General features: G+C 40.8%; 2 protein-coding genes across 2 annotated transcripts; both read right to left on the bottom strand.

The window, feature by feature from the left end:
* Positions 1-5,928: 5,928 nt before the first annotated feature.
* Positions 5,929-8,346, bottom strand: LOC133520290 (uncharacterized). Its single transcript, XM_061854659.1, has one exon. It carries the CDS (start codon positions 8,344-8,346, stop codon positions 5,929-5,931), a length of 2,418 nt encoding a protein of 805 aa, XP_061710643.1.
* On the bottom strand, positions 8,216-12,027 carry LOC133520350 (uncharacterized). The gene is made up of 2 exons (XM_061854724.1): positions 11,341-12,027; positions 8,216-10,838 (listed from the first exon to the last, which is right to left on the bottom strand). Exons 1-2 carry the CDS (start codon positions 11,791-11,793, stop codon positions 10,707-10,709), a joined length of 585 nt encoding a protein of 194 aa, XP_061710708.1. The 5' UTR covers positions 11,794-12,027; the 3' UTR covers positions 8,216-10,706.
* Positions 12,028-13,367: the final 1,340 nt, after the last annotated feature.

The following is a 13,367-nucleotide window of genomic DNA, read 5'->3' as shown; positions in this document are numbered from 1 at the left end:
AGTAGATAATAAAACTGTGTTCAGGGTTCTTTCTGTAACATCGCGATTAAGGTGTCCCTCACAAATCTAAATTGTTCATATTTGTTAAATCAAAGTAATGTACCTATAGAAATACATTTGTATTTTAAACTGTCTACCTATTACAGATTTTTTTGATCATTACCAACGGAAAAATAAACAAATAATAAAACTGCCGTCAATGGGCAAGAAAATGGTATTCATTTTTGAATGGCAATACTTATTCGATATGCGAAATAGTGCCTAGTCCTCTGGCCGCCAAAAACCTCTATTAAGCGCCGAAAATCTTTTATACACTCGCGCACTTAGGCCCCATGACCCTAAAGTTTCAACGCCAAACGTTGCAAACATGTAGCTGCTTCCTGGGGCGGCATATTGGCGCTGTTTGAGGCTTTAGGCCGAGAATGCCATAGCGCCAGCACCAACATATGCTTGGAACATGAGACGGTGCCAGGGTATCAACGCAAGTAGCGTCCCAAACTAGCGGCGGACCCACACTCCAAGGAACCAGTGTCATTCCATCAGGTCACTAGCTGTCATCCCTACCCGGGCCGCTGGGCTCAAGGATTGCCTATATAAAGTAGTTGAAACTCTTTAAACTGACCGTTTAGCACTCGAGAGATTATCTTGTGAACAATGAAATTGTGTAATGTTTAAGGCTACCGTTAATAACTAATTACAATAAGAAACAATAGTTACCTTCATCATTTGCCACAGCATCTTGACAAATGATTGTTGCAGCGACAGTTGATTAAGAAGAAGTCCGTACGCCGTCGGAGATCGGAGGTGCGGCACATCTTTTCCTGTGGCTGTAAAGTCCAATTCTCTAATTCACAAGGTTCAAATCGCAATAGGATAGCAATAGCAGATTCGATAATGACACTTGTACATTGAAATCGATACTCAGGTCATATTACTCAGGATCGGCGTTGTTTCGCTTTTAATGACAAAATGCCTTTCTTAATAAGCTAAGCTGTTGCAATTTCAACCTTGTGAATGAAAGGAGACGCAAGCTATTTGTTTGGATTTTTTGTTACTTGCTACTATTTGTTATTGGCGGTAGCCTTAAACATAAAGCTCTGGTTTTCTAGGATAACCGTGGAAAAATAATGTTCCTTCAATCACCGCCCTCTAGGAAGCCGCGCTATTTTGTTTACATAGACGTTCTAGTGACGTCAATCACCGCTGAATTACGGCCGCTTTATGACGGCACTGCTATTCTAGGAGACCAGAGCTTTAGAGAACAATGTCATTGTTCACAAGATGGTCTCTCAAGTGCTAAGTGTTAGCTGAAAATTTTTTAACTATACTATTTGTGATGGCTCCTCTATACGATGGCCCAGCGTAAGCCAGTCCAAGGGCTATGCTATGCGGTGAAATGAGATAGCAATATCTCTTGCTCCCTCTAACGCTTAAATGCGTCCCTAGGACTTGCCTACGCTGGGCCATTATGTAGAGGAGCCATGGGATACAGAGAGACACGGGCAGACGAACAGATGGAGACGAACAGTCGGGAAGCGGAGATTGAGCAATTTCATAATTCCGTCATCTTTCGTTAAGTAACATAATTCATCTTCAGATGCGATAAATAAAATATTTTAAATACTAACAGCAACCACTTTCTTTATTCAACATTTAATACAAAAATCCACTGCAACAATGTATTTAAGTTATAAAAGAATTATTTTGATATTTTTAATTTAGTTTAGTGCTCTGTTAACTTGCTAAAAAATACTGTAATAGTTAGGTCATGGCAGCAGCTTTTGTTTTCATAATCACCTTTATAAATTCAAGGATTTTTATCGCTAACGCTAAATATGAATTCACAGAACGTAAAACGTAGGTGGAATTTTATTTTGTTTATTTTTGGCTGGTTTGAAGAACTCGTCATTCTGGGCGGGATAAATACGAAATCACAACTTGTCCCGAAAAAATGTATGTAATTTCCGTCGAGTTACGGAAATACCATATTTTTCCGTAAATCAGTTGAAGATTCTTTCCACCTCCCTGGAACTCCACAACACTTTAATAACCTACAGGCCAAAAAAATGTACTAAAATTACGTTTGTAACCGCATGGTATGGCACCATGGTAAATTATACAGTACTCAGTCGAATTTTATATAGGTATTGTGATAAGTTTTCCCTTTTCAGTTAATTTTGTTTTTACTGCATATTCGTTGCTAAGCAACGGCGGTGGCGCATCGCGTAGGCGCGCGGACTTTTACGCGCGCAGTGCACCGCTGGTAGAGTGGCGAGCCGAGTAGGTCGCCACAAAACAAATTGACTACTTTTTTTGTTTTAATTGCAAGTTTGAGAAAAGCACTATACAAATCTCGGCGAGAAACGGGGTTGCCGGCCGCGTTTCTGTCCGGTCTATATCTACTTGGCCTGCAACCCTACGTTTCCCGGCCTCTATAGTAATGTACTATTATAGAATTCTCCATAAAATGTCTGTCAGTTTTACATTACAGGAAAATTTAATATCCATTTCGACGGACATTTTCCATTCATTTAATATTTATCATTTTATTTTCTCGTTTTTATGTGCAAAATTACTGTAGAATTATAAATGCCGCAAAAACCCATATACCGCGCCAAATATCACGAATTTTATCGAACGGTCCGAACACGTCCAGGACTCCTTGCAAATAATCCTTTAAACTTAGTACCTTTACTTTCAACCCTTAACAATAAGCATCTAAACCTTTAAACTCTCACAACCCACATTTAACATGTAAATCCATTGCACTCTACCCGATACAAGTTTAATTTGAAAAGGTTGTAATCCGGCCATAAATACTGCGTTAATCATGGACGTGGAACCTTGGCTCAGCCGTCGTATAATAGCGTTTACTTTCGAAGGTGCGAACGTTAGGATTTAACACCGGGTGTAAAATCTGCGCAAGTACGTTAATTACGTTTTTTGTTAAAACGCTGTAAATTGATATGCAGAATTTGATGGTGGAGTAAAAAAGACTGTACAAAAATTGAATTTCTTGACAAGTTGTAATGAAAATGTTTTTTTTTTTGAGATTGAAAGTACATTAATCAAAAATTAAAAATGGTGTAACTTAAAACTATACCTAGGTATAAAAGTAAAACTCTTCATAAGTTTCTTCGAGGTAAACTAATATGATTGCATTTTAAAAATTGTATGTCGAACGTTATTCTAATTTTGACCTGAGAAATTTTATACAATTTTTACTATGAGATTAGGCAACAACAGATTTAATAGGCTTTAGTTTTATTTTTATTTATTTATTTATGTTCAGGAGAACCAACAGCTTTAAACTTACAATAGGACAACAAGATTAATACAGAGCCAATTACAGGAACTCACAAGTAATTACAAAGTATATAAAAAAAAATGCTAACACTGACGCACACATACATGCGTACAAAGTGAGAAAAAAACAAAAACACAATTGAAAATGAAAATACATAGAAGCCATAAAAATAGACCCTAGGTTCACAAGCTTAGTTATCGTACGAGTAATAAATAGTTTTTATTTTATTTATGGATGGTGGTCATATATAGAAGCACGTCATTCAACAACGATTTCAAAACAAAAAAAAAAGACTGACAAAAAAGTTGCATCCTCAGTATTCCTATGACACCAGTAAAAATCTATTTCATAAAACATCTTTAAGAGCCCAAAATCACCATACAAAAAGGTGCTCTGGAAAAATATGCCGTGTGCGTTTCAGAGTAATCCTATCCCATTGGAAATTTGTACGCGTGATCAGAAAGAGCTGAAGCATGTATTAAAATAAAGTGACCGCAACTTATACTGTTTCCTCTATTCTAAAAAAATCAGGTTGCCTCTCATAGGTACACATTAGGTGGAAAACCATGAACGCAACTTGAATTGATTATTTAACTGCAAATTGAAGCACAATTTTTCCATGACCGAATTGAAGCCAAATTAATGTGATTTTAACGACGTAAAAGAACCGGGTAAGAAGAATTTAAGGAAGCTGCTGCCTGCAGATTAAACTAATGAAGAGATCTTTACAAGCAGGTGCTGCAGATTGCAAATCTTATTAAATTTCTTTTACATTGTAAATAAAGACAAGATGATTTACAAATGGCAGTTATGTTTCTTAACTTCTTATGATTTTTTATGACTACATATGAGCTACGCATCCTGTAAAAAAAACAAATAGGTATGATTATGACATTGAATAAAAGCGCAGGCCAGTGCCCTGCCGGTTAGTGGAAATATGATTGCAAGTTTGTTCGATGTTAAATATAAAGATAACTCTTTAAGCTTACTGCCATTCGTTCTATGCGAGCAGTCTGTGGGTTTCATATACTCGGGAGGTCGTTCAGTACAATAACATCTTTGTGATGCTGATGCGGCTGCCTCGATTCTGCAGTGCGTCAGGAATTTTGGTTATCTGTTTTTTAAACTGTATGTATGAAGCCAATTAGCAAGTTAACAAATAGGTATGTCGTTTTAGTTAAATTATTAGTTAAGTAGCAAATGTAATATTGTATGCCCGATATGGGTTGCCGTTGTGACTCTATGTGTATAATATTGTATTCCATCTTATTGTACCCGGTAAACAATAAATGATTTCTATTCTATTCTGTAGCATAACATAGAATAAGTTTTGCATGGGTCCGGCCGGTCGACCTAGGTATCGATGAGCGGATGTGGTGGACACGGATCTGCGCGAGCTCCAGGTTGAAGACTGGCGAGAAACTGCACAGGACCGGGATCAGTGGCGAGTAGTGTTGGAGGCAAAGACACACTTTGGTTCGCTGCGCCAGAGGAGTAAGTAAGTATGTGTACAATTTTATGGGCTTATGGCCTAAAATTAACGCTATTATTATTATTATTTCCTATTATAAAATAATGATAAATAACTTGCCACATTTTGTTCGAGTCTAATCTTTCCAGTTACCTGCAATATGTTCTTTTACACGAGCTTCAAGAGGGGATTGGCTACCTCCTAAACTCCTGCTCGCTCGGCTCAAAAATGCACGAAACTCGTGTGCGAGTGTTACATCTAGGCATAACAACTCTGCGATCATGTTAAGGTATTAGTATAATGCATAATTATTTCTTGTTTTATGACACAGGAAAGCTTGCAATTCTCAGTTGAGTAGCAATTTAAATTGAAAACATGTGAATAGGGGCATTCCGCAAAAGGGTCTACTTTGTCGGGAAATTGACACATACGAAAGATATTTTAATAACAATATGTATTACATACCGTTGAATTTAAAGCTACATTATCAATATTCTGCTAAGTATCGACTTCTTAGCTTTATCAGAAGTGTTAAAAAATACGGTCAGGTATTTATCCTACATTGTTCTCTCGAACACCCCCATGCATTATTGAAGGTAAAACATGAAGAGATCATAGGTAAATACCGTAAATAAATAAAACTGCACAAGTCACACTTCTAACACAAACCGGTTGCATTTTTCATGTATAAATATTTTTAAAGAAGAGGGAATTTCGATAGCTAAAAGTGGAAAATAATCAATAAACCAGGCAGTCGACTAGTTTCGATGGATTTATTTTGCGAACTGACGTACAAAAATATAAACAGTCAAAATAACATTAGAATTTAAATATGGAATTAAAAAAGAACTTAAGACTAGACATAGATAATAGTGTAAACGTATCAAAACCTATTTACATATACACCCTTAACATCCCACCCCCTTGTGTGCGAAAGCACACAAAACTAGCCAGACTAGATATAAACTGAGACTTTATGCCTCTAATCTGACCAATTTTTTAGAAGGTCGACGAAGAATTCCACCTGATGTGGCTACGTCCACCACCCTGACCACTCCGTCTCTGCCAGGGAATGTAGCAACGACGCGGCCGCGTGGCCAGGTTCCTCGGGGTAGGTTCTGGTCTACAATGATGACTAAGTCGCCAAGAGTCAAGTCGTGTTCTCCGCTATCTGGCGAGGTTGCATGGTTGGCAGAATTTCTTTTACCCATCGGTTCCAAAAGTGGTCGGCCAATCTCAACGCCTTCCTCCAGTCAGCACGTCTTAAAAGGTCTCGGTCGTCAAGGGTTGCAGGCAGAACCTGGTTAGAAGATGAGCCAATTAGAAAGTGGAAGGGCGTTAGGGTTTCCTGGTCTTCAGGGCCAATAGGGACATGGGTCAGAGGTCGAGAATTTACAATTGCCTCAGCTTCTAGAAGGAGAGTTACTAGGACTTCGGGATTAGGTTCTCTTTCTCGTAATGTGGCATTCAGCGCGACTTTGACGGTGCGAATAAGTCTCTCCCAGCATCCGCCGAAAAAAGGAGCAGCGGCAGGGATAAAGCTCCACTTTATTCCTCTATTGGCAGCAAAATCGTAGACCTCGTTCTGATAAAATTCGCGTAGAATTCGGTCTGCACCAACAAAACATGTACCGTTGTCAGAATATACAGTATTGGGAGCGCCTCTTCTAGCAATAAACCGTCGCAGGCTCATTATTGCGGAGTCAGCAGAAAGGGAATGTACAAGCTCCAGGTGAACGGCTCTGGATGTCATGCAGGTGTACAGGGCCACATAACGTTTCTCTTGTCTTCGGCCGATCTTGGTATTTATCGGGCCGAAATAATCCAAGCCAGTGTACGTGAATGGGCGGCGGTGGTGGGCAAGCCGCTGAGGAGGAAGGTTACCGGTCATCGGATTCATTGGCTTTGCTCTTTTGATGCGACAGAACAAACATTTGCTGGTGACGCTTCGAACAGTACTGCGCAGATGAAGAAGCCAATATTTTTGTCGAACCTCATTGACCACCATTTCATTGTTTGCATGTCCAGCCTTGCGATGGTAGAAATTGACCAATAAGCGCACTACTGGGTGTCGTCCATCTAGAATGATTGGAAACTTGATCTCGGAACCGACGTCTTGTACGGCAACGATTCTGCCAGCTAGGTGCAACAAGTTGTCTGGCCCCATTCTGGGAGAAAGCTTCGCCAGGCGACTACTCTTTGGTATCAATTCTCCACGTTCTATTATTGGGATTTCGTCACTAAATGATTCAGACTGTACTTTCTTCAGGACGTGCCTTTCTGCGGCTTCCATAAGTTCCGCTGTCAGGGGGATTAGAGTGGTGGACGTAGGTCTATTCGTACGTTGACGAAGCCTAACATCGGTGCTTGGAGCAATGCGACCTACGCGATCTAAAGCCGAGCGAAATTTAGACGCAGCTTGCAAAACGCGAGCAGTAGCACGAAGTAATCGTAGCCAGTCACTAAAACGACTGAAATCCGCGGTAATTGTCAGATGACCAACCACAAGTCCAGAAGTCTGCTTCCGCTCTTCCTGGACTATAGGCTGACCAGCTGGTTCAACAGGCCAATTCTCCGGTGGATCGAGAAGGAACGAGGGACCTGTAAACCATCGGTGGTTAGGATTAAGATGAAGCGGCTTAATCCTAGTGGCATCGTCCGCAACGTTCAAATCAGTTGGGACCCATTTCCAATCTTGCACGCGCGTATTTTCTGTAATTTCTCCTACGCGATGGGCCACAAAGGGTTTGTACGTTCGTGCGTCACTTCTGAGCCAACCGAGGACAGTTCTTGAATCTGTCCACAGGAAAGTTCGTAAAGGTTTTTTCTTATGAAACTCTTTAATAGTGACAGCAAGGCGAGAAGCTATCAAAGCGCCCTGCAATTCTAGACGAGGAATTGAAATGGGCTTCAAAGGTGAGACTCTCGTCTTACTGGTGATGAGTGCGAGCTTGACTGTACCATCTGCATACAATAAGCGCCAATAAGCGACGGTGGCAAAGGCCAACTCGCTTGCGTCCGCGAAAATGTGTAGCTCCCTGTGTAGAGGTTCTCCATTGAGCTTGGCGTACCATCGTGAAATCCTAATTGTAGATACGTCAGACAGTTCCTTAAACCACTCGTTCCACTTTAAAATCTGTGATGGTGGAAATGGTGTGTCCCAGTCAATATTGGATCTCCACGCCTCCTGAAGCAGTATACGCCCTTTGACCACTATTGGGCCCAACAAACCTAGTGGGTCGTATACTTTCATGAGGTGGGACAACACTTTGCGTTTATTAAAACTGCCCTGTAGTATGAGACCTTCTAAACCAGTCCTAAATCCGACAGTGTCCGAAATAGGATCCCATGAAACACCTAAGGCTCTGACGCTACTTGATTCACTGCCAAGTGACATCTCACTAGGCTGGACGGCGCGCAGTTCAGTCGGTATAAGACGCAATGCTCCCTGATCGTTAGAATTCCAGCCACACATTTCGAAACATGCGTTACGATGAATAGTCACAACATCGGATGCCATCTGTGCAGCTTCGTCAACATCGTCCAGACTATCCAAGAAATCGTCCATATAGGAACTATGGATACTTGCGTTGGCTGCCGCTGGATACGAATCTTGGTGTGACATAGCGTTTTTATGTTTAATGTACAACGCAGTGAAAGGGCTGGACGATGCTCCAAAAATGACAGCTGTCATCCGATATTCTTTTAGAGGCATTGTTTCCCTTGACTGAACGTCGCGCCATAAAAAACGTAGTGCGTCACGATCTTGTTCACGGATTTTTATTTGAGGAAACATTTCCTTAATATCAGCTGTTATAGCAACAGCGCCCTCTCTGAACCGAAATAAAATACCTAATAAATTTTCTAAAAGATCAGGTCCTTGAAGCAGCAACGAGTTTAATGAAACACCCTGATTACTCGCGGCTGCGTCGTGGACAACACGAAGTTTACGTTTTTGTGGATGGTACACGCCAAAATGAGGCAAATACCACCTTATTCTTGCGTTAATGTCACTTTTATTAGGTTCAGATTCGGTTTTTAATTTATTTTTATTGTTATTCACACTTGACAGCTCAATGTCAAAATTTGTTTCTGTTTTATTCGGACTGACTGTACTAGGTTGTAAGTTATCAGATAAGGTGTGAATTTTATTTGAATAATCGCCTAAATTGGTATCGTGTTTGAGATCAATGCTGGTGTTGACGCTTTTAGTGATAAGATGATTATAATAAGTGCCGGAATCGCACTCCTCAGCATAATTTTTAGCAATCATGTTATCAATAAACTTTTTATACGCGTCAGCGAAGGCGGGCTCACGAATCATTCTCCTTTCGAGGCTTAGAAATCTTGATAAAGCTTGCGGGCAGCTATCGGGAACACACTGTATGTTGTCACGCCACGGAAGACCTACTTCATATCTACCGGTCGGTAAGCGTGTGGTGGTAGCATCAAGAATCTCGACGGCACGGGAGTCTAGCTTGCTAAATAGAGTCTCGCGCTTAGAGATACCGAGCGAGTCGAGTTTGTATTGCTCCTTTATCAGTGACTCCAGGCGTTCATTTTCAGAAGGTTCAGTGCGGTCTAACTGACAATGGTTGACGAACTCGACTGGCTTGGTTTTGCTACTCGTTGGTCCATACAAAGTCCACCCAAGCAAAGTGCGACAAGCGGCGGGCTCGTTACGTCTGCCTTCACAAACCTCGCGACATATTGACAGATGCCAATGCTCAGCACCAATAAGTACGGTTGGTGTAGCGTCAGCATATGTCAAGTATTCGGCTAGGTCTTTTAAGTGAGCATAAGATTCAATAGTCTCTCTAGATAGAGTTTGTTCGTTCAAGCCTAACGATTGTACAGCCTTAGCATGATTTACCAAATGGATATCAGATTCATATTTACCTCTTATGTAAAAGTCAACGTATCTTACCTTTGTAGTTTTTTGTAAACCCATGATACCATTGACAGTTATGAACTCTTCAGGTCCTATTAAACCTAAGCGAGCAGCCACTTTACAATCGATCATAGTCGCAGTGCTGCCATCATCGAGAAACGCGAAGGTTTCATAGCTGCCATTTGGCCCTGACAGTGTCACTGGTAAAACTTTCAACATTGTAATATTTGAACATATTTCATTAGATGTTTTATGTTGATTACACGATATACCTATATTTGACACAGTCACATTATTGTCCGACACCTGGATATCACTTTCAGCCGCAGGAACGCAAATGACGTTATTAATCCGTGTATCGGGTGTAGGCGGTGATCTAAACGTATCCTGCCTGCCGTGCAAAAGAGGGTTGTGTCGAAAAGTACAACCATCGACCCCGCAAGGGTTGCTTTTGCATAATTTCCATAGGTGTGAGTTGTCTTTTAGACATTTATAACAAACTTTGTGTTCACGCAACCATCGCCACCTATCGTCAACAGATAACGACGTAAATTGAGTACAGTTTTTAATATTGTGGGATTTTTTACAATAAACACACTCTATGTTACCAGTTGTTTTATTTTTGTCATGAGTGACGGCATGTATATTTTCACGTTTAAATGGTTTATTCATTGGAAAATGTACTCGTGATTGTTGCGGTATAGACATAGAAAACCCTACTTCTGGCGATAAAGCGAATTTAATATAGCGTTCGTGTTCGCGTGTTAGAAAGTCAGATAAAAGTTCTAACTTTGACTTGAGATGGTTTGACGTTTCTGACAAATCTGACGCATAATCAGACCATCTCATTTTCATTAAAGGGTTAAATTTTCCTAGAATATTATGAAACAGCTCTGGCGATTGTAAATATTCTCGTAGGCCGAGTAATTTCATAGTAGACAAAGAATTGCGTACCTTATTAGCGAAAATACCTATCTCCTTTAGGTCAGGCCCGAGCCGAGGCAGCGTTTTTAAAATCTGTACTTCGCCGAAGACAATCATTTCGGGACAAGCAAATGTACGTTCGAGTGCTGCCATGATATCTTCGGAAGCTGCCGCGGTGTTGAGTAAAGAGGCGACGGCCTCCCGGGCGGGCCCGCGGAGTGCGTTGTATAGACGCGCCGTATTTTCTGCGGGGGAATAAGAAGTTTTAGTACTATCAAATAAGTATTTAAATTGAAGCCATTGTGACGAGTTGCCATAGAAAATTGGAAGCTCAATTTTAGCTTTTCTTGGCACGTCTCGTGCGGCGAGCGCTTTAGCTGCGGCAGCCGTATCGGCAATAGCTTGTAAAAGCGTGGCAGAGCCGGTTATTGGCTCGGTTTGGTCTTGACGGCGGCGGCACTCTTCATTTTCATGATCATTATTAATAAAATCAATCACTGCATTATCGTGGCCGTTTTGACGTTTGACGTCTTCACGCAATAAAGGTGAATTAATACGGTTATTTACTACATTACACTCTACAGTAGGTTCTGGACGTAAATTTATAGGGGGATCGGCAGTCTTGGTGGTAACTACCGCTATATAAGGCGGAATAGTTACACCCACTTCGGCCCGTGTGTCTACGGGTTGCCTTTCCTGATTTACGTCACGAACCCAAGATGCTGTACGAGAATATGCATTACTAACCGTGTGATTGGATCGCTCCTCGGCTTCTAAGGCGGCTATTTTCGCTTCAAGTTCAAGCTGTTCTACCTGTTTAAACTGCTCAAGGAGTTTCCGTTGGTTGTCGAGCTCGCGTTGAAAGAGCTCCTGTTCCCTTTCTATGCTTTTGCGGGCCAAGTGGGCCTCCGCGGTCAATCGTCGTGCCCTAATCGTGGCCGATGATCGCGTAGAGCTCGAAGCGCGAGACCTGCAACTGAGGGGAACATTAACTTGTTCGGCGCTGGTGCCGGTTGGGAGGCACTCGCGAGACGTCCCGGGGATTTGCGGGTCGGAAGCCGCGGGTGGTACGGTGGCGTCGGCCGCACCGTGGTCCAACTTTTTGGACTGGCCGAGCCTACCCGTGGCAGGGGTACCCGTTTCCGAGCGCGTCATTTTAGCGCTTTTAGCCGACTGCTTGGTTTTAGATCGCAAGATCATGAGTGAGGAAGAAGGACCAAAATAAAGAAGAGGGAATTTCGATAGCTAAAAGTGGAAAATAATCAATAAACCAGGCAGTCGACTAGTTTCGATGGATTTATTTTGCGAACTGACGTACAAAAATATAAACAGTCAAAATAACATTAGAATTTAAATATGGAATTAAAAAAGAACTTAAGACTAGACATAGATAATAGTGTAAACGTATCAAAACCTATTTACATATACACCCTTAACAATTTTAATAACAATATGTATTACATACCGTTGAATTTAAAGCTACATTATCAATATTCTGCTAAGTATCGACTTCTTAGCTTTATTAGAAGTGTTAAAAATAGGGTCAGGTATTTATCCTACACTGTTTTCTCGAACACCCCAATGCATTATTGAGGGTAAAACATGAAGAGATCATAGGTAAATACCGTAAATAAATAAAACTGCACAAGTCACACTTCTAACACAAACCGGTTGCATTTTTCATGTATAAATATTTTAATAACAATATGTATTACATACCGTTGAATTTAAAGCTACATTATCAATATTCTGCTAAGTATCGACTTCTTAGCTTTATCAGAAGTGTTATAAAATAAGGTCAGGTATTTATCCTACACTGTTCTCTCGAACACCCCAATGCATTATTGAGGGTAAAACATGAAGAGATCATAGGTAAATACCGTAAATAAATAAAACTGCACAAGTCACACTTCTAACACAAACCGGTTGCATTTTTCATGTATAACAATATGTATTAACAACAATATGTATTACATACCGTTGAATTTAAAGCTACATTATCAATATTCTGCTAAGTATCGACTTCTTAGCTTTATCAGAAGTGTTATAAAATAAGGTCAGGTATTTATCCTACACTGTTCTCTCGAACACCCCAATGCATTATTGAGGGTAAAACATGAAGAAATCATAGGTAAATAGATAAAACTGCATAAGTCACACCCCTAACACAAACCGATTGCATTTTTCACGTATAACCCCATAACCCAAAACTGTCGTTTTCTCGCCGTAACCGAGCCATATTTCAGATTTATAACATACGTCGTTTTTCCCTCCTACCCTGTCCCAAAAAGGGACGAAAAGGTGCTTTACGTTTATGTTCGTCGTCGGGATTTTGCCGTTTAATACATGTTTTACGCGATAGTGTTTTTGTATTCAAATGTATGGGCACATTAATAATGTTCAGATTGCGAGTTGTAATTGACTTTTGCTAATGTGTTTAGTACTTTGCGGTGTGATTTATTCGGAGGTCGTTATTGCTGGGAATGTTTAAGAGCAATTTGTTTCGTTGTTTACAACTTAGTGAATGTGTATGGTCGTCCTACAACTTTGGATATCAAGCCCAAATTGTCTTTAGGCAGTGACTACTTACTTACTAGAAATCGAATCCCCTGGGTAGACTTCCTGCCTCGCATAGCTAAACTGTGGAATGAACTGTCGCCTGCAAAATTTCCGGACCGATACGACTTTCAAACCTTCAAGAAAGCCTAAAGGCCGGCAACGCACCGCCTCGGGTGTTGCGAGTCCATGGGCGATGGTTCGTTTTGTCTGCTCAT

This window comes from Cydia pomonella, chromosome 8 (assembly GCF_033807575.1).
Source record: "Cydia pomonella isolate Wapato2018A chromosome 8, ilCydPomo1, whole genome shotgun sequence".
Lineage (NCBI taxonomy): Eukaryota > Metazoa > Arthropoda > Insecta > Lepidoptera > Tortricidae > Cydia > Cydia pomonella.
This window is presented reverse-complemented; position numbering and strand designations above follow the sequence as displayed.

Coding starts and splice junctions, on each gene's coding strand:
- LOC133520290 (XM_061854659.1), bottom strand. CDS start 8,346: ATGGACGATTTCTTGGATAGTCTGGACGATGTTGACGAAGCTGCACAG.
- LOC133520350 (XM_061854724.1), bottom strand. CDS start 11,793: ATGATCTTGCGATCTAAAACCAAGCAGTCGGCTAAAAGCGCTAAAATG. Junction 10,839..11,340: donor AGGAGCGATCCAATCACACG/GTTAGTAATGCA, acceptor ATTCCCCCGCAG/AAAATACGGCGCGTCTATAC.